Raw genomic sequence first — 20,884 nt, forward strand, 5'->3', positions numbered from 1 at the left:
AGGAAAAAGTGGGAAAGACAGGTATTAGGGAGGTGGTAAGGGAGGAGGTTTCAGAGGGAGTGAGAGAAAAGAAAATGTATGGTATATGACAGAATTGTATAGAAAAGTAGAAAAAGGATGTCTGAAAAGATTGTATGGACCCCTTTCACGCTTCTTAAAATACAGAAGCAAAAGAGTTATTTTTAATTGTTCCTTGATGGCCCTGACACCTCTGCAAGACTGAGTCACATCGCCCACTGCTTTATATAGACATGTTTGCAGCTGTTGATAAAAAAGATCAGTTCCATCCCACGTTCTTCACATCAACCCCAGGGTTACCAATTTCCCTAATAAAGATGTTTACAATTTAGAGATACAAACCCTGAATAGCTAGACAGGGAAGCTACACATTGAGGCCACAATTAGACTTTTTTCCATGCAGTATTCTAAGGTAGAAAGAAAGCAGGGGGACTTCCCTAGCACAGCATGTGTTCCTTAGAAGTATAAAGTCTAATTTACATGTGGATGTACATGAGATCAATAAATCAAAGAAAAGATGCCTTCTCTGTTAGTCAGCTTTTCTTCACTGTGACCAAAATATCTGACAAGAACAATGTAGAGGAGTTTATTTTGGCTCAAAGGTTCAGTCTATGGTTGGCCAAGACCATTGCTCAGGGCTGGAGGGGAAGCAGAACATCATCGTGGAAGGGTGTGGTGGAGGGAATTTGCTCTGGTCATGGTGACCCGGAAGCCGAGAGAGAGAGAGAGAGAGAGAGACAGAGGGAAGGAACTGCGGGAAGATGAACAATACTTCCAGGGCATGCTCCAGGACCCACCTTTTCCAACCATGCTCCATCTTCCTACAGTTACCATGCAGGTAGTCCATTCAAACTCTGATTGGATCGATTAGGTGACAGTGCTTACAATTTAATCATTTCACTTCTGAATATTCCTGTAATAACACAGGAGCTCTTAGTGAGACACCTCACATCCAAACCATAACACCGTCTAATATGAAAGATTTTTTTCTCCTTCCCGGAAGTATAATGAATTATCTTTCATTGTTGTGAAATTCTGATTTTATAGGAACTTTCAAAATCTTTGAACTCATAGTTCTCTACTGTCCTTTAGTATATTGGCTTATTTCTATGACTGGTCTTTCAAACAAGCCTAACTAAGTTCAGAGCAGTGATTCTTAACCAGGAGTGATTTCCATAGCCCACCCTCAGAGGACATTTATTTACCAATGTCTGGAGACATTTTTAGTTGTCATGATTTGGAGATGGGTGGTACTCCTGGCATCTAGTGGGTAGAAGCTTGGGATGTTGCACAACATCCTATAGTGCACCAGACAATCTCCTACAACAAGGGATGATCAAACACCAAAGGTCAATAGTGTCAATACTGAGAAACGCTGGTGTAGAGCTTCCCCTCTGGGAATCCTTTAGTGTCCTGCTTCCCTGATCACAGCCTCTTAGCTTCCACCTTCCTGTTGTGCTTCAGAGTCAGTTCTTTGCCTTCGTTATAACCAATTTCTCAGCCTATCCTGCCTCCTTTAGACCAATGTACCTTTCCACCTGGCATCTTTGTTAATTGGCAGTTCTTGTTCATAGTTCAGCTTGAGAGAGACAGGGTGTGGTACAAGTATAATAAAGTAATTAACCATGTGGGTCATGGGTGCAGACTGGCTGAGTTCAAACTCCAGTTCTACCATTTACTACTCGTATAACCTTGGTTAAGTTTCTTATTCTCTCTGTGCTTCAGTTTTCACACTTGAAAAAAAAATGTGGATAAAAACTACCCTGCTGCAGATAATTCCTGTGAGAGTTAAGTAAATTAATACTTGTAAAGCACTTGGGATGTTGCCTGACATCTAAGTACTTAATAAATGTTACTATTATTTTTCTTTCTTAAGAGCCTGCCAAGATTCACGTTCTCCAATTTACTTATTCTTCTCTACCCCAAGTCTGTGGAGCAGATATATTTCAGTCACAATGGTTTCTTGTAAATGTTTTCCTAACCTATTTTATTTAACATTTCTTTAATAGTCAGGGTTTTAATGTCACAAGGCAAGAAGTACCCTGTTTCTCTCTCTCTAGTTTTGGCTATCTGCATCCCTTCCTTGGGGCAAGGAGTACTTACAAAGGACAGGGCAAAGAGAAAAAGGACAAATATTGCAAAACATCATCCTGGGTGATGCACAGTTCATAGTCCATAGATGGGAACTGATGAAAGGGTGGAGGCATCATGGACAGCACCTAAGATTCTGGTCAGAGTGATCATGCAGATTGTGGAACCTTTCACTGTAATGAGGTAACCACTGTTCTGAACTTAGGCTTATTTGAAGAACCAGTCTTAGAAATAACATTTGGACTCAAATTGATGAGTTCACTTTTTGCCCATGAATTTGTGGTGCACGTAAGAAATGGAGATGCAGATATCCAGCAGAAACATGGGAGGAGGGACTCCAGGGGAAGAGAGACTGAAGCTGGAGATATGGGTATAGGTATTAATAGCAGAGTCAACGAGCAGATAAAAGATTATATACAAAGGGGATAGTTGAGTTAGAAAAGTGGTTTCTAGATGGATGGATGAATGCATGGGTGGGTGGACATTGGTTGCATATTAAGATAAATTAAGGACATAAGGACCTAAAGCTCTTGTTTTCAATGGGGCTGATGAGAGTGGCTTGTATGTGGAGGGCATGAATACATCCACAGGTTCAGCTTTGGGAAATGCTTGAAGTCCAAAACCACAATAAAGAGATGGAAGTGACATGTATAGCTTGATTTTCCTATTTTGATATTTAAAAAAACTTTATGTTACAAATTGTATAAATCTATCCCCCAATCTAGGCCATTGTTCTTGAAATGGCATCCCCTTCAAATGTTTGAAAACCACTTTTTATACTATTTTAATTATCATCTCTGTTCTAACTTTTCAGATCATAAGGCCTATGGATTATCTGCCCCAAAAGACCATCAAGTTGTCACAGCCATAGAGTACCAAGGTACAGTTCCTTGCTGATTCTTACAGCTATATTGTTTGAATGACTCATGAGGGTGACATGTAATGTTTTTATATTTGTTGGTATCTTCTGCCTCACCCACACTAATTCTTTTGCCTGAAATACTCCATGCATTTCCACATTTATAGCTCTTTCTTCACCTCCTCAGTAAAAATTCTGGATAATCAATAAAGCTAGATGTACATAGAAGGTCTCCTATTATGTAAATTTTCTGTGACAAAATCTATTTTGCAAAACGGAGATCCTAAGAAAAATTTTAACCAGCTGAAGATGGTTAATGGAAGTTAATCCTTCAAACCCCAACTAAATATTTAAGATGACATTAATGTAGTCTATTTTAAGGTGTTATTTTCTTATTTATCATAGCTTCTTAAAAATATTTATAAGCAAGGGGATTAGTATGTATTTTGTCACAGTTAAAAAATACTTAAAAAACTAATAATTTCCCCCCAAATAGTATATAAAAGCTTTTATAAGTTTATGTTAAATATTGACCATCCTTTTCTTTTACCTTAGGATACAAGGAATAATACAAAAAAAAAGAATAATTAATATTTCTCTGTTTTAAAAAATATTTTTGGTTTTAAATGGACACAATACCTTTATTTATTTTTATGTGGTGTTGAGACTTGAACCCAGTGCCTCACACGTGCGAAGCAAGCACTCTAACACTGAGCCACAACCCCAACCCTAATTAGTGTTTCTTAAATGCAATACCTGTTTAAGCCAGAGATGTAAACACTTAAAACACTGGTCCCAAACACCTGTTTTCTTGTCTTCAGGAAAGTGTTCATTCCTGGAGTTGGAGACAGTTTGAAGGAAAGTGTCAAAGATGAGAGAAGAGACCTGGGTCCTGGGGTAATGAAATGAGTTCACGTTCTCGGGTGCTTACCATAGTGCCTCACACATGCACGTTATACGCGCTTGTCAAGTAAAAATGTTACAAGAATCAGTCCGTTATTCAAAAACAACAACCCACTTAGCAACAAGTCACTTAAATAATTATTTAGGCTAATTAAGTCCTTCTAATTTCCAGTGTTTTATATTACTAAGCTAATAAAACACACTTTATTGCGATTAGTTTTAAATAAGGAGAGGTGGGAAGAGGAAATAACTTAGACTACCGAGTACTTGCAGAAAGATAAATAAGCTGAGTAAGATGCCAAAAAGGAGGCTGGAAAGGCCAAAAGAGTGAGCACAGTGAGAGAGGAAAAATGGAGCAGCATGTCCCTGAGGGACAAAGGAAGTGAAGTTCATTTCTGCTACTTCTCACTTTCCTGGGTCCAGCTGGACGCAGTGGCTGTACTTCCCTGCCCTCGGGCTCAATGCCATGTACTCATCATTACTTTAAAAAATTTCGTTGCAGCAAAACTCACATAACCTAAAATCCATTATTTAAAACTGAACAATTCAGTGGCATTTCGTATATTCACATTGTTGTGCAATGTCACCTCTACCTAGTTCCAGAATATTTCCAGCACTCCAAAATGAAACCCTGTACCCATTTACATTACTTTTTAATGCATGCTTTATTTTTAATATAAAAAATTCTTCCATAATTTATTGCAATCAAATGTTAGTTTCAGGGATGTGGGTGTAGCTCAGTGGTAGGGCACATGCTTAGCGGGGTGAGGCCCTGGGTTCAACCCCCAGCACCAAAAGAAAAAAAAAGTTAGTCTCACTCCTAAAAAAGTATCTTCTATTTTCTTGTTTTCCCTCTTTTCCTTTTAATTAAGAATTGCATTTTAATTCTATTTTATATGTGCTCCGATTATTCCAATTCGGCTCTTTGTAAGGCAAAAATAAATTCTATCTTCTTCCACATTTTAAAATATTTATACAGTAACTCAATTTTACTTAAGGCCTATAATATTTTGTGGTTTGTATGTTTGCATATATCTGTCCTACCCATTTTGTTCAGTTATTTTAAGTCTCATCTTTCTAATGTCAAAAACTGTGAATTAATTCTTTCTTTTCAATGTAGCGGTTCTGTATCTCTTTCCATGGCAATGCTAAAAGCAGAAAGAACCTGAAATCAGGGCAGGTCTGTCAGGCTTGTAAATTATGTGTGTAGCCTGGTATATAGGGTATCCAACCCTGAAAGCTATTAATCAGAGTTTAATAGCAAGCATGTCTTCCCAGAAGTAATTTCTGATAATTTGTCAGAACTACTTTGGTAGCATCAATTCTCTTTTTGTGCTATGTAGGATTTTGATATTTTTCAAACATGAGCACAGAGAATAAACTCAAAAGATAGTAGTAAAGAATTTTAGAAAAATTAAAATTCATGATTCTTATTCCTACAAGTAATTATTTTGCTACATGTTGCTAATTTTTTAAATAAACATTTATCTTTTCTTAATCTAAATTAAACAGATGTTTGGCAATGAAATAACCTCCTTAGTAGAGAAATTTGGCACATTTTTCCTTTTTAATATGTTGTGTTGAAAAGTGTGATTTAATGTTGATTTTTTTTTTTTTTTTTTTTTTTTGCTGTACAGTGGTAACATTTTATTCAAATCTGAGTGATTTGTGATGATATAAAGTGTGGGTTTCTATCATGGCAAGCTTGCAATTACATTTAAAGAGAAGTTCCCCATGTGTGAAAATTATAATGACCATTTATGAACTATGTACTATACACCCAGTATATAAATCCATTATCTCATTTAATCTTTACAACAACTTTGTGATATGAGTACTAATGTTTTTATTTATTTTGTAGTTTTTGAGTTGTGGATATAATGTTTCAAAAAAGTTAAGTAATTTTCTCATTATTGCATACCTACTGTATGGCAAAAGTTTAATTCCAGAACCTGTGCCTGTAAAGTACTGTGGTACATCACAATAATCCTGAAGCAGAATACAGAAAATTGTGCTGGGCTTGAGTGTTGAATGTTGGCTAAAGAGAAAAAGGAGATTCCATAAGAATTAGCTTGGCTCCTTATCTTCAGAAGTTGGCCCCATGATTCCAGTATTTCTACTGTCTGTATTCATTATTCTAGAGTTGCCATAACAAAAATACTACAACCCAGGTGACTTAAAATAACAGAAATGTATTCCCTCTAGGTTATAGAGGCTAGAAATCAAGATCAAGGTATTGGCATGGTACCCTAAGGTGAAGGCCCTGGCTGTTCCCTGGACCTATCACATTATAGATTCCCTCCATCTTCTAAATCTTTGATCAAATGTCACCTTGTGAAAGAGGTGAACTCTGTACTCTGTTTTTAAAAATTGCATCCTTGTCCCTGGTACTCCCAAACCTCCCAACTCTGCTGTACTCTCTTATGTCCACAGCATCTCGTCACATCCAACATGCTGTAGAATTCACTTTTTTTCTTTTTATTATTGTAAACAAATGGGATACATGTTGTTTCTCTGTTTGTACATGGCATAAAGGCATATCATTTGTGTAATCATAAATTTGCATAGGGTAATGTTGTTTGATTCATTCTGTTATTTTTCCCTTCCCCCCTACCCCTCCTACCCCTCTTTTCCCTCTATACAGTCCTTCCTTCCTCCATTCTTGCCCCCCTCTCTGACCCTAACCCTAAACCTAACACTAACCCCTCCCACTCCCCATTATGTGTCATCATCCGCTTATCAGAGAGATCATTTGATCTTTGTTTTTTTGAGATTGGCTTATCTCACTTAGCATGATATTCTCCAATTTCATCCATTTGCCTGCAAATGCCATAATTTTATCATTCTTTATGGCCGAGTAATATTCCATTATATATATATATACCACAGTTTCTTTATCCATTCATCAATTGAAGGGCATCTAGGTTGGTTCCATAATCTGGCTATTGTGAACTGAGCAGCTATGAACATTGATGTGGCTGTATCTCTGTAGTATGCTGATTTTAAGTCCTTTGGGTATAGGCCAAGGAGTGGGATAGCTCGGTCAAATGGTGGTTCCATTCCAAGTTTTCTAAGGAATCTCCACACTGCTTTCCAGAGTGGCTGCACTAATTTGCAGCCCCACCAGCAATGTATGAGTGTACCTATTTCCCCACATCCTCGCCATAGAATTCATTATTTTTAATGTTGTTTTGACCTGACTTCCTCTGCTAGGTTGTAATATCCCAAAGGACAGGGAGTCATTGCTCTGTTCACTGATAAAGCTCAAAAAGCAATGCTGAGCACATAGTAAGTATTCAACATATTTTGGGCAAACTGGATAGACCCATTCTCTACATTTTATATGGCCAGTGAGAGAAAGACTGGGCTAAAGATACTGGACTTAGGAAAATCCTTGGTGACATTTTCTAATATAATATCAATAGATGTTTTCCCATAGAGCAGTGAGAATATAGGATACGAATTAGGAAGAATTCACCAAAATGCATGTGTTTGTGTATATGTGTGTGTTTGTAGGTCTATTTAAATATAGGAAACAATGTGATTGAGTGCAAAATGATTCCTGTGACATAGGAGTAAGACAGGAGAATGGACCAAAAAAAAAAAAAAAAAAAGAGTGTGGGTGTATGTTTAATAGCTGGAAAACCAACAAACTACGGGAAGGAAACCTATCTGAAACTCAAGACTCCGGAAGGTCACCACCCATTCTCCTTAATCAACAGAGCAGAGCTGTGTTTCCTCAGACAGGTCCCTCAGCACACATTTGTCTTTGTAGCACTGTTGTAAACACCTCTGTAAAATCACATCTCTTTGTGATGTAAAACCTGTTTTAGAAATTTGAGGCATCCTTGAAAACAACTTTTGGTTCTTTTCTTCCTTGTCTTTTTTTTTTCTCTGCCCTATTTTCTATTTCCTTTTATTCTATTTCTGTATTTCTAGCAATGAGTAAAACTAAAAAAAAAAAAATTGGAAACCACATATAACAGAAGGAAAAAAAATCATAATTCTATCACACAGAAATCACTACTGGGTTATAATTTTCATATCTATGCTTACAGGCTTTTTGTCCATATCTGTGCACATTTTTAATAAAACCTGGGATAATATCGTTAATGACATTAGATTTGTTTAACATCAAACTCAGAGATATAGAAAGGATTTTAACATAATTTTTCTTGTAATCAGAGATACTGTGCTTTTAATTTGCCTTGTGGGAGAAAAAATTCCCAGAAATATGAAGCTGGCATTCTAGAGAGCTTTGCTGGAGTATACTTAGAAGATGTGTAACTGAAGGTTTCTTTTTGGCCACCTGAAGCAGTGTACAGACCAGCAGTGGGTTTCCCTGCCCTCAATCAGTCAAAGGAGGTGGCTTCTTCAGAGGTTCCAGGAATTGCTTAAAGATGCAACTGCAGTAAATTTCCTGGAATAAAGTGAATTTAACAACACTGGGGTAGTTAAACTTAATGTCAAGATTAAATCTTTTAACAATTTATCTGACTGAGGCAAGGTTATAGGCAGCCATTTTTGGGAAGGAATCAACAATTTATTAGAGGGCCATTTAGGTTTATATTAATGTAATGTGTGGAGAAGATTGACACAAGGGATCTGATTGAGACTGGCTGAAACAGTGGTCCACTTCATGCTTTGAACAGAGCCCTTACTGCTCTGCCCCTGTGCCTTATTTTTAAAAATGGACATGTTTCTTTCTCTGGGACAGGAGTTCCCTGTGTTTCTCCTTTGCTAGCAAAGTAATATTACATGGTTTTCCTTTTTCTCAAAACCATGCCCTCATTGTTGGATTGGCATCTGGGATAAGGGCCAAGCTTTCGGTAATACAGCCTGTTGGGGGAACTTCTTTGGGTTTCCCCAGCGCAGCCTAGTCTGGACTAAGTGCCTTTCTTAGGCATTATGTGCAGCAGGCCCTCCTCAGACCAGCTTCCTGATACTCATCAACGTCGGACTGAAATGACTTTACCTTGTTTGTCTCTTCTACCAGACTGTAGATTCCTTGAAGACTGAGACTGGGGATAAGTTGATGAATAATTAATCAGAGCTGCTATTTGTTAAGTGCTTACTATGTTTGGGTCTGAGTACTTTGCATATATTATTTCACTTGAAGATTCACAACTCTATAAGGTACTGTCCCATTTTACCAATGGAAATTCAGGCTCAATAACTAGGAAAAGTAGGATAATGTCAAATAGTTATGTGGAAGAGCTGTGATGCTTCCAGTTCATCTCTGGGCTAAACTAATAGGATACCCATTAATAATAACATATATAATAATAATAATTATTATTATTACATAATTATAATATATTATAATTAGCCCAAAGAATGAATGAATGAATGAATGAGTGAATAGAATGTAAAGTCACAATTTAAGGATGTTTAAAAATTTGTTAATTAAGTAAAATACAAATTCATAGGGATACTTAAAAAACCGGTGTTTTTGTTGTTGGTCCTAGAGGTTATTTTAGCCTGCAAAAACCCAAAGAAGACCATTTCCTCCAGATTAGAGTGGAAGAAACTGGGGCGGAGTGTCTCCTTCGTCTACTATCAACAGGCTCTCCAAGGTAAGAAGCTGTGGCCTTGATGAGGCCAGATCAAGAGAACGCCAAGTACAGCCCAGATCCTTTAAATCACAAATGGGAACAGGACATGACTGATTACTGAAAACGTGTTTGTGCAAGTGTGAAATGAGACCAACGGTGTCTGAGACCCAAAACACAACAGCTACAAAAACAGAGGGCAGGAGAGAATTCCAGTGAAGGCGAATTCCAGTGCGTCCCTGGACCTTCATTTCTCAGTTCAGTCCTAGAAGATACAAGAATGCAATTGTTCTTGCCCAGTAGATTAAGAAAGGAAGAAAAAGTGGTGTGGCCCTGGGATAGAGGGGTCGCTGCTCAGTAATAACCCTCACCCTTTCCTTACGTTCCTCTGGAAAATAAGGCCACCACTGAGAAGCCCAGGAAGTTGGGACTATGAATGGGTAATTACAACCATTAGCAAGTGCTTTTTATTTGTTTTACATTTCTTTCTACTCTGTTCTGTTGAATATGTGATGTACTTTTAACTAAAAGTGGGATTACTATGGATGAAATGCTATGATGTTAATTTGCTTCAAAAGTATCCAGTGGTTAAGGGTACACATGAAGATAGGCCATTCATTGATTACAGTTAAATCTGAGCCATGGGTCCACTGAGGGTCCTCAATTCTGTACTTTTGCATATGCTTGAGTTTTTCCAATATAAATGTTTTTAAAGTTGGAAATACAATTTAACAAGAATAATAAACCATGTTATTATTTTAAAATGTTATGTATTCCCTTAATATTAAAGAATTAAATGGAAGGCTGTGGTTCAGTTCAGCGGTAGAGCCCTTGTCTAGCATGAGTAAGGTCCTAGGTTTGATCACCCAGCCCCAGGGGGTGGAGGTAGGTGAGAAAGGTAGAAAGGAAGAAAAAAAGAGAGAGAAAAAGTAATTAAGTGGACAAATGTTGAAAGTTCATAGAAAATTTAAAATATCCCCTCTAGCTAGTCACAATTGTGCATACCTGTAATCCCCGCTACTCTGGAGGCTGAGCCAGGAGGACTGCAAACATACAAAGGACTGGATATGTGGCTTAGTGTAGAGAATTCCTGGATTCGATCCCCAGCACCAATAAACAAACAAACAAATAGTCTCTTCTGAGTCCTCTGTCAAGATTAAGACTATAGGTCCCAAAATGTTGACTTCTGCATAACTGTCTTCACTTGAATTTTCTGTAGTTCTCTGGTTCTATCATGTGGGCTACCATACATACAGTCACTGTTCTGACCAATTAAACCAGGCTCTCCGGTGTTTTTTTTTGAAAACAGGAATACTTCTACAAGGGTACTATAAAGGGGATGAGGTTGGTATTTGGGTTGAATTCTTTAAAATATAGGAATGTCAGATTAATTTTTTTTTTGAACAATCTAAGAAAAAGAAGGCTTTTTTTTTTTTTTTTTTTTTTTGGTAGTACTAGGGATTGAACCCAGAGGTGTTGTTCTATCACTGAGCCACATGCTCAGCCCCGTTTGTTTAATCTTGAGACAGGATCTTGATAAGTTGCCCAGGTTGGGTCTCAAACTTGGGTTTCTCCTGTCTCAGCCTTCTGAGGAGCAGGAACTGCAGGAATGTGCCACCACACCAAGTTAAATAAAGGAATTTAAAGGAACAGCATGCATGTATAATTTTTAAGGTTTAAAATTGAACTTATTTGTAGGAAAATGAGTGTTTCAGTTGAATGAAATGACTTAAGGAAGATGTTGCACAAAAAGTTACTTGCATTGTTACTAACATTATTGTCTTCGTTTTCTACAGGTGATTTTAAAGATCGAGCTGAGATGATAGATTTCAGTATACGGATCAAAAATGTTACAAGAAGTGATGCTGGGAAATATCGTTGTGAAGTTAGTGCCCCGTCTGAGCAAGGCCAAAACCTGGAAGAGGATACAGTTACTCTAGAAGTACTAGGTAATATGCGTGTGTACGTGCGTGCATGCGTGTGTGTGTGCGTGTGTGTGCGTGTGTGTGTGTGTGTGTGTGTGTGTGTGTGTGTGGCCATGGCCACCTACCTCCTTCCTCATTTCTCCAGCTCTGGAAGCAATGACACTGATCCATGAACACATCAACATTCACTGGGAGTCACACTGTAAAGTTACAGCATCCACAAGCACCACCTTTCCAGCAAGGTGGTCTGGGCTGTTTGTTCCTATTATCTTATTTGCTGCTGAAATTTCACTGTTATTAACTCATTTATCATAGAACGTCTCTTGGTTTAATAAAGATAATTCCTAAAGGTTCCACTCTGCACATGGGAGCACATTTCCCATGATTTTTCCAATAGCTTTCAGTATTTGTGCTATTTCTGTTACCATCTAAAGTGATATCACATGAGATGATGGAAAAACAACAGAAAAAACAAAAAAAAAGTAGATTAGGGGAAAAATTGGAAGTTGTTTGGTAAAGGAACTGAATTAGCTTTTATTTTGCAGCTAATATATAGTAGGTCCTTTCATGTATGTAATTTTACTTAATCTTCACTGACAACCTGATTTTAACAGATGAGGAAATAGACGTTAAATGACTGCCCCAGTGTCACATAGCTAAAGAAACATCTGGACCAGGATTTGGATTCAGATGGGGTTAACTCCATAGTCAGGATGTTTAATTAGTGGTGCACATAATTAGCTCATGACAGTAGTTGGTAGAGGAACAGATCTCTTATCCGTCATTGGTGTTAGCGTAAGCTACCAAGTAAAGGAAATGCAATAGCTCCTTTTGCTTTTTTTATGTTGTTCAGGCTCCTCCTGAAATACTAGTGATGTGCAAGAAAAGAGAAAATTTAATTCAGAAAACCTTGCAGCAGATTCAGCCTGTGTATTCATTTTCTATTGCTGTGTAACAAATTATCTCAAACTCAGCAGCTCAAAGGAACACTCATTTTTTTTTTTAGCTCATAGTTCTATAGATCAGAAGTCCAGCAACAGGGCTAGGTTCTACTCTGGATTATCAAAACACTGAAATCAAAGTGTTACATGGGCTGAATTCCTGACTTGAAGCTCTGAGAAAAATCTATGTCCGTACTCATGGTTGGTGTTAGCTAATTGTATTTCCTCGTGGTATAAGCTGAGATTCCCTTCCATGCTGGTAATAAGCTGGGGGCCTCACTCAATTCGTAAGGCCACCTATATTCCTTGCCACTTGGTCCCTTTCATCTTCAATGCAACAAAAGCATGTTGTATCCTTCTTTTTCTTTATATCTCTGGCTTTCCTTTATATAACTAGGCAGAGAAAGCTCTGACTTTCAAGGGCTTATATGATTAGGTCAAAGCCATCTATGAAATCTCCCTATCTTAAAGACCAGAAACTTGGGACCTTAGTTACATCTCCAGAATCTCTCCACAATAGTACTACATGAGGGTTTGACTAAATAACTAAGAGAATGTGCATGTACCCCCAAAGAAAGGAATCCTGGGGGACCATCTTAGAATTCTCCTACTTCAGCTAGTTCTGAGTTTTCCAGGATTTGGGGGTCACCTAATAAAATCTGCTTTACTTTCCAAGTTCCAGAGATCAGAATAACCTTACTTCCAGGAGCTGGTATTTTCTAACTTGGTCAATTATAGATAGAATAGGATTTTGGTTGGGTACCAGGCCTGAAAAAATGTCATCATATTGTTATGGGGCACAACTTAAGAACAGACCAATCACCACTGAGAAGTCCAAATTTGAGAGTCTTTATTAAGCTGGCTGGCTGACTGTCTCACACAATGCCCCAAAAAATGGCTATTGGGAGGACAGCCCCGACCACAGAGTTGAGGGGTTCTTATACCAAAAATTACATTAATCATAAGTGTCTGTTGCTATGATTCGAAATTACACATTAACATCATGAGATCATTGACAGAGGGGGAAGTGGGTCAAAATGACCCTTACCTAGGTACAAACTAAAGAATGGTTACTAACATCCACACAATCACTGTTTACATGGTACATTGCTTAAGAGCAAGAGGAATCAAAAAAGAACAATTTTTCTTTACATAGGAATTATCATTCTGTATTGTTAAACATGTCACACTAAGTAACTGATGATGGGTACAGAGGCAGGGTGTTCCCATGGGAGAAGCTTATTTCCTACATAACATGGAGTCTCAGAGCAAAATGGAGTCTGTTTAGTCATTTCCCTTAGAGTCTGGCCTATAACATTCTCATGGAGCCAGATCTGTCAGCCCATCACAATATCTGACTTATTTTGAATACAATTGTTAATAAACATTATATCACTGGTGAGAAAATAGAAGAGATTATTTATCTAAAAAGGAATAGTTACTGAATTAGATAATGCTTGTTTTTATGACAGATGAGCCCTGAACTCTGAGTGACTTAACAAAATTAAAATTCCCTTCTCACTGAAGTAAAGCCTAAATGTTTGGGAAAGAGGTGGTGGCATAGCCAATGACTACTTCATGAAATAATCAGAGACTCAGTTGAATGTAGGTCTGGCATCTTCAATACATGGCTGTCCAAGGTCTACATGGATGTTGACAACTAGTTAGTAGTGGGAGGGGACAAGGAGAGGGACTCAATGGAGAATCATGCAGGGAGTTTTTATAGGTCAAGCCTGGAAATGGCTATATAACTTTTATCCACACTCCATTGCCCAGAACTCATGTATATGACCCTGTCTGGCAGCAAACAGGCTGGCAAATGTGCTCTACTGCTGTGCCCAAGAAGAAAGGAGATGGGTCTGTTGAATAAATAGCCAGTCTCTATTATAAGAGCTTTGTAAGTACATTTTTACTGGCTATTAAAACCCATGTTCAGCTTTTATGTAACCAGTACTATTTGACTTCCATTATTCAGTGGCTCCAGCAGTTCCATCCTGTGAAGTACCCTCTTCTGCTCTGAGTGGAACTGTGGTAGAGCTACGATGTCAAGATAAGGAAGGGATTCCCGCTCCTGAATATACATGGTTTAAGGATGGTAACCGTTTACTGGAGAATCCAAAACTTGGCTCCCAAAGCACCAACAGCTCATATACAATGAATACAAAATCTGGAACTCTGGTAAGATCATTTCAAGTATTGACCTAATAACTGTCTGGCATCTGGATAAAAATATTATTAGAACTTAAGATGATGGAATGTGTTAGTCAGCCTTTTGTCACTGTGACCAGAATATCAGAAAAAAAAAAAAAAAACTTAAAGGAGGGAAAGTTTATTTTGGTTCAGTTTCAGAGGTTTGGTACTTGGTTGGTGACTCCATTGCTCTGGGACCAAGGTGAAGCAAAACATCATGGTGGAAGGGCAGTAGTGGAGGAAAGCTGCTTAGCTTATGGTAGTCAAGAAATGGGGACTGGGTGGGGGGCAAGGGAAAAGGAACTCTTCTAGGGCATTCCTCCAATTACCCACCTCCTCTAGCCATGCCCCCACCTGCCTATAGTTACCACCTGTCCATTCAAACTAGGATGGATTGATTAGATTACAGCTCTCACAATTCAATCACTTCACCTTCTGCACAGAAACTTTTGGGGGATACTTCATATCCAAACCATAACGTGGGGAATAGAAGACTGATACCATTGCTTGCTAAGAGAAGAGAGAAGAGGGTAGCAGGGAAGATGATGATGGTATCCGTACCAAAAAGTGATGGGAAGAATTACTGTGTGAGATGAGAAGACCGTCCAGCGAACCAGGGAGCTGAACACACAAGGGTCTATGCTGGTGACCTGAGGCAGGCAAAGCCTACTTTCTGATGATAGATCCTGCAGTTTTTTACAGCTGCCTTTCTGTTCTGGAAAATTACTAAGGGCAGTTACAATATACAACACAGGGGCAATGAATTAAAGCTCACTTGGGTAAACCCTGACTCCAGCGCTAAGCCTGTAAAAACAGTGACCACAGTCAACCCATTAGATCATTAAACTTCTCCATGACTCTAGCTCATCAGCAGTGTCTCTGTGACTTAATTATCTATTACTTTAAATTTAGTCCCAGATTTTCTGATTGTTTCCTCCTTGAAAATATTCTAATCGAAGAGCCTTTCTAGGGTTCCTAAAGGAAAACCTCTAAGTAGGCCCTTTAAAGTTCATGATGTTTAGAATAAAGAAAATTTTTACTTTTTTGTGTGACTTTTAAGGCTAGAAGTGGAAACGACAAAAGGTCATTGAGTCAGCTAAAGTGGCACACGTGGTGGTTCCGGCTGCTCCGGAAGCTGAGGCAGGAGGATCTTATGTTCAAGGCCATCTTGGGCACCTGTCTCAAAATAAAATTAAAAAGTCTGGGGATGTAATTCAGTATTAGAATGCTTGCCTACCTTGTGCACAGCCCTGGATTTAATCTCCAAGTACCCACCCCACACACATAAAGTTAATGAACTTGAAATTTTTTTCCAAACAAAATAATACTATATGTCAATTTTAAAATATCTAATTTCTTGCATCACAGGATCACTACAAGCACTAGTATCAAAAAAAAAAAAAAAGAACTTAAAGGAGAAGTAATAATAACAATTTTGTGAATTTTTGAGAGTGTGAAGTGTCCTTTCATTCCTTCTACCTAGTAGCACACAAAAATATTTAAAACTTAAATCTTCTGATACATAATAAGGAAATTTGATGCAGTAGCTAAATAATAAAGCATATCAGTAGAGGGGACCACACCTTGAATAAGGCTCTGCTTTGGCCCTTTTAGCAGTCAGCAGGTCCCAGCGATTTTACACTGAGAAATCGGGCAGAAAACCTGTCGTCACACTGTGCTAAATTTACTTGTCAAATTTGTTTTTTTCTCAGAGCAGGTGATAAAAGCCCCAAGGCAAGTCTGAAATGATATAGATTCACTTTCCTCAAGGAGCCTCAACCCTTGAATATCTTAAGAGGCCAAAGGAGTGCCCTGCCTTGAACTAGGATGGCTTCTTTTGTGAGAAACAAAGACGCCAGTGTATGAATGCCAATGACTTCCTTTCAGTTACCAATTATAATAGGCTGGAAGATCATTTTGGGTTTTAGTCTAACTTATTATTTATCCATTACCATGACCCTGAGTTTATGGTGAAGATTCTAAAGTTATTCTGGCTTTCTGGGCAGGGAAGATGATTCCATAAAGTGAAAAGAAGCCAGGAAAGGCTTTCTGTCCCACCACATTGAAGTATTCTGAAAAAAGGGGACATAGGAAGTGGGTAAAGAAATGTGAAAAAGGAAAGGCTTTAACGGATCAAAGCTCTGGCTATCTTAGCAACACATGTTCCAGAAAGATTCAAGACAGTGGGGAGGTGCTCCTCAGAGGTTCCTGGCTCCCATGGCTGAGGTCAGCAATGACCTCTGCAGTAGCGTGTAGGACCAGGAGGGTAATGAAAGAACAATTCTGAGCACCCCACACCCTCTGTACAGGTCCTGGCAGGATCCTTCGAGGTGTTCAGGACAGAGTTCCTCCCTCTCCCCTTCCTTTTTTCTTTCTCTTCCTCACTCCTCCCTCGTCTTCCTTCCTTCCTGTCTGCTTTCATTCTTTCCAGAAATTATCCAAGGCTACAAACTCCAAATCATGAAGTCTGTCATATCAAAGTCTTCAGTTGCCTTGACAGGGAGTAGAAAGAGAAAGGTCTGGACTTTATCTTTACAGAATTTTCAAAAATTCTGGAATCGATAGAATTTATAATCCTGTAAACAGCACCATGAAGATTTCCTAAGCTCTGAGCTACTTCCTGGTGGTAACTTTGGCTCTTCATAGAAAATATTCATTATTTTCTGCTGCAGTGAATTTGCTTTTGAATTAGAAAGTGCATAGAAGCCATCATTGGTAAGTGGTGCTTCCCAGAAATTAGAAATGCTACTATTGAATGCTGTAAACTTTTCAAAATGCCCACTGCCTTCCTAAACATACTGCTTTCTTTGGATCACAAAAGAAAGAACACAGAACCAAAAACAACTTCATATACACTTAAATCTTTTTCTGTCAAATTAAACAGGAGGTCTAGCTATTTACTCCTTGAAGTTATGGTAGATATTTTAAATCACAATAAAGATATAAAGTTCTGAGTCATTCAAAAGGAAAGAGTAGCTTAATGATAAAATCCAAGGGACATGGTTGTTAGGAGCCTACTTAGAAATCTGTACTTTTGAAATATATATTTATTTTTTTCCTTCCACAAATAGCAATTTAACACTATTTCCAAGCTCGACAGTGGAGAATACTTCTGTGAAGCCCAAAATTCTGTTGGACATAGCAGGTGTCCTGGGAAACGCATGCAAGTAGGTAAGCTTGAGATATTGGAGGGGTAAATGGTTTGCAGTTACCGAGTGCAGAGTTCAGGGTTAGAAGGAGCAAGGGATAAGAAAGGGTTGAGTGATTTGAAAGATAAATAGGTGGCAATGTTGAAAAAAATTATCTTGATATTACAAAGAAGCAGCAATGCTATTTTTAATCCATCTTCCAATCAAGCCAAGAATATTCAGCATTATATTTAACAAGTGTTTTAATTTTTCAAGTATTTTTAAAATATGCTCTTCTGAGTAATCGTTCAAACAAAAGCTAAGTGTCTTGTAGACCGTAAATTGCTGTGGGTTCAGGAGTCTGTATGGGAGTTCCATTTTATAACTCTGCCACTACGAATCCTCTTAGGCAAGTTGTTAAATCTCTATGCCTTAGTTCCCCCAAATGGAAGTAGTAATATATCTTCCTCACAGCACTGCTATGAAGATTAAAATACTCCATGTTTGAAAGTATTAGAATAGTAGTAGCACACTGTGAACATTATATAAGTGTCAGTTATGTTTACAAGTTGTTGATAATTTTTTCAATACCCTGAAATACTAATTATATGTATGGCAGAGTAGTTGCTCTAAAAAGACATGTGGAATACTTGTGCATCTAGGTTGCTATAAAATATAACTGCCACACATATACTACATATCACAAAATAACGTTCTTAGAGTCCCATAAAATTAGCACTTAATATTTTCTAAGTTATATGAGTTGTCAAGCATATTATTATTTTTAATTTAATTTTCAATATTTTGATTTAATTCTCACTTGTGGTGAGAGCCAGTGTTTTGAATATAGTTGTGTGATGAAGGGATGTGCTATAAATGGCAGCCAGGGGTTGAAGTTCACTCAGGACAACTGTACCCTAAAACAGAATACTGAGGATGAGCCTGGTTGCAGGAACTGATCCTTAACTTTATGGAGTCAGAAATTCATTTTTTCAGTGCATGTAGATGACTGCAGATATGATTGTGCAAATTTAAAAGTTTGTTTCCCCAGTTATTATACATGATTTCTGTGCATCTTCTTTCTAGGTATGTTAGCTTAAATATTAAAATTAGTTTGTTTAATGCTCATTCACTGAGCCTAGGTGTTTCATGACTTTGGTTTGTTAATTTACATCTTTTGAAATACATATAAATTCATGAATTCATTTTCTTGGTGTTCTTTGTGAAATACCACTGATATCTTATAATGAAAACCCAGAATCTGTTAACTCTCTTAAAGAAATTCTTTTTGAAGCATAGAAGTAAAGTAAGGCATGAATTTGCTGATCATTCCCAGGCTGCCTTTTTGTGCAGCCTCCTCCTTAGCCTTTTAACAGTTTGGTTCCTTTCAATTAGAATAATGTCACCTTCCTTTTATGGTGGCTGCTTTCTTTTTCAAAGAAAGAATACAAAAATATTTTCATATTTATTGCTACATTTTCTCTTCACTGAGTTGTAATGCATGACTTGCTCAGTATCTTACAGAAAAGAGCAACTGGGTGAAAACAGCTTATCTCTAACTTACTATTTTTCTATCTTCTATACCATTGAAGAAAATAACATAAAATCCACTGCATGATTTAGCACTCACAGGACAAGTCAGAGTTTGCTTTTAGGGTTAATCTTTCACTGATGTCAAATTCATCACAAACTATAAGTATAGTGTTTTTTTTAAAATCAAATGATAGCCCTTAGATTTGAACACTTTGTAGATGTCAAATTCATTGGTTACTACAAAAAAATAATAGGCATGGTTTGGTTCTCAGGAATTCATTTAGCTATTGACTTAATTTTACCTAACTCTGATTACTGTGGATTTTTTGCCCTCCTTTCTCTTTTTCATTCAAGTAAATATATAGCAGAATCTCATTGACTTTGACCTCTCAATGGCCACCAAATATGAACTGAGTCTATACCAAGTAATAATTGATGTTTTCTACTCTGGTTAAATTAGGCTTTTGAAAGATTATCATGTTTCCTGTTTAAAAAAAAATTTAAAGGGCTTGAGGTATAGTACAGCACTTGCCTAGCATGCATGGGGTCTCTTGTATTTAAGTCCCAGTATGGGGGGGGGGAAGGAACTCTTTAGGGATCACTTCTTTAATAAATACATAGAAAGTATATAAATAACAAGAATGTGGGTCATGAAATTCCTATAGTCAGGATGGAGAAATATGACCTAATAATGTTAGGATGGATTTATACATCCTTGAATCACATATTCCAGGCATGCTGATAAATTGCACTATATGAAGGAAGGTGTCTTACCAGTCTGTTACATAGATCTTTCCTTAACAAAGTCATGTTCATCATTTTATTAATGACTTGAATAAGGGTATCTTTGATACAATGTCCAGTTTGCAAGAGTATTAAGCTTGGAAGTTTAATAATCTAATTATTGGGTAATAGAATCAATCCAGAAAAAAACTCATAGGTTTGTAACATGGTAGTAATTCCAAACTTGAGTCCAAAAAATCTACTTGTATTAGGGTAGAGAAGAGATAACATTTTAGTAAAGGGAAAAGTGTGCTTACTTCATTGAGTAACAGTTTAGTGGCATATATGTACATGGCCATGTGTGCGATACACACGTACATACAACACAACCTGTATAAATTCAAGAAGGAAGGTCTTTCTGACAGTTTTGTAGAACACATATGTGCTCTTGGAGATTGAGTTTTTCATTATTTGTGAAATTGCACAGAGGATGATACAGAAGAATTTAAAGTAAAATTGGGGGTAAAGGGGCCACAGTAGAATATTTCAACTCATCCAACTTCTAAGATTGCTTCCATTGTGTGCATGTATGAATATGTAACAACAAACCCCACCATTATGTACAATTATAATGCACCAATAAAAATATGGAAAAAAGATAGTTTCCAACCTGATATTTAACTCTAAGAATTATTATGTTTCCAAATGAATGCAAAAGAATGCCAGGCATTTTCTTTCTTGATCACTGAACTTTTTAAGATTTAAGATACACAAATTTTAAGAAAAACAGCTCTGTCAATAGCACTTGCCGGGGGCGATCCAAGATGGCGGCCTAGAGGGAGACTGCACCCCCAGTCGCTCCAGAACCCTGGAGTTAAGAAGGGGAGGCATTGAGAGACTCGGACTGAAATAGAGCCACGGGTGAGTCTGCCCACTGGGTAAAGCTCGGTCCGGGTGGCAGGCCCAGATAGAGGTGGCTTATCGGAGCCGGGCAGGGCAGCTAGAGTCATCCACAGGCAGC

The 20,884-nt window shown here is 37.7% G+C and overlaps 1 protein-coding gene across 3 annotated transcripts in view; it reads left to right on the top strand.

Annotated features, from left to right (window-relative positions):
• The window catches only part of Jam2 (junctional adhesion molecule 2), a 69,242-nt gene that overhangs the window by 32,116 nt on the left and 16,242 nt on the right, over window positions 1–20,884 (top strand). For all 3 annotated transcript variants that reach the window (XR_007110224.1, XM_047564548.1, XM_047564547.1), the window contains exons 2-6: window positions 2,924–2,989; window positions 9,340–9,447; window positions 11,220–11,372; window positions 14,265–14,467; window positions 17,551–17,650. Coding sequence is in view for 2 of the 3 variants with exons in the window: in XM_047564548.1 (XP_047420504.1) it covers window positions 2,924–2,989; window positions 9,340–9,447; window positions 11,220–11,372; window positions 14,265–14,467; window positions 17,551–17,650 (630 nt within the window). In the remaining variant the exon portion in view is untranslated. The remainder of the gene's footprint in view (window positions 1–2,923; window positions 2,990–9,339; window positions 9,448–11,219; window positions 11,373–14,264; window positions 14,468–17,550; window positions 17,651–20,884) is intronic.

The sequence above is a fragment of the Sciurus carolinensis genome, chromosome 9, assembly GCF_902686445.1.
Source record: "Sciurus carolinensis chromosome 9, mSciCar1.2, whole genome shotgun sequence".
Classification (NCBI taxonomy): Eukaryota; Metazoa; Chordata; class Mammalia; order Rodentia; family Sciuridae; genus Sciurus; species Sciurus carolinensis.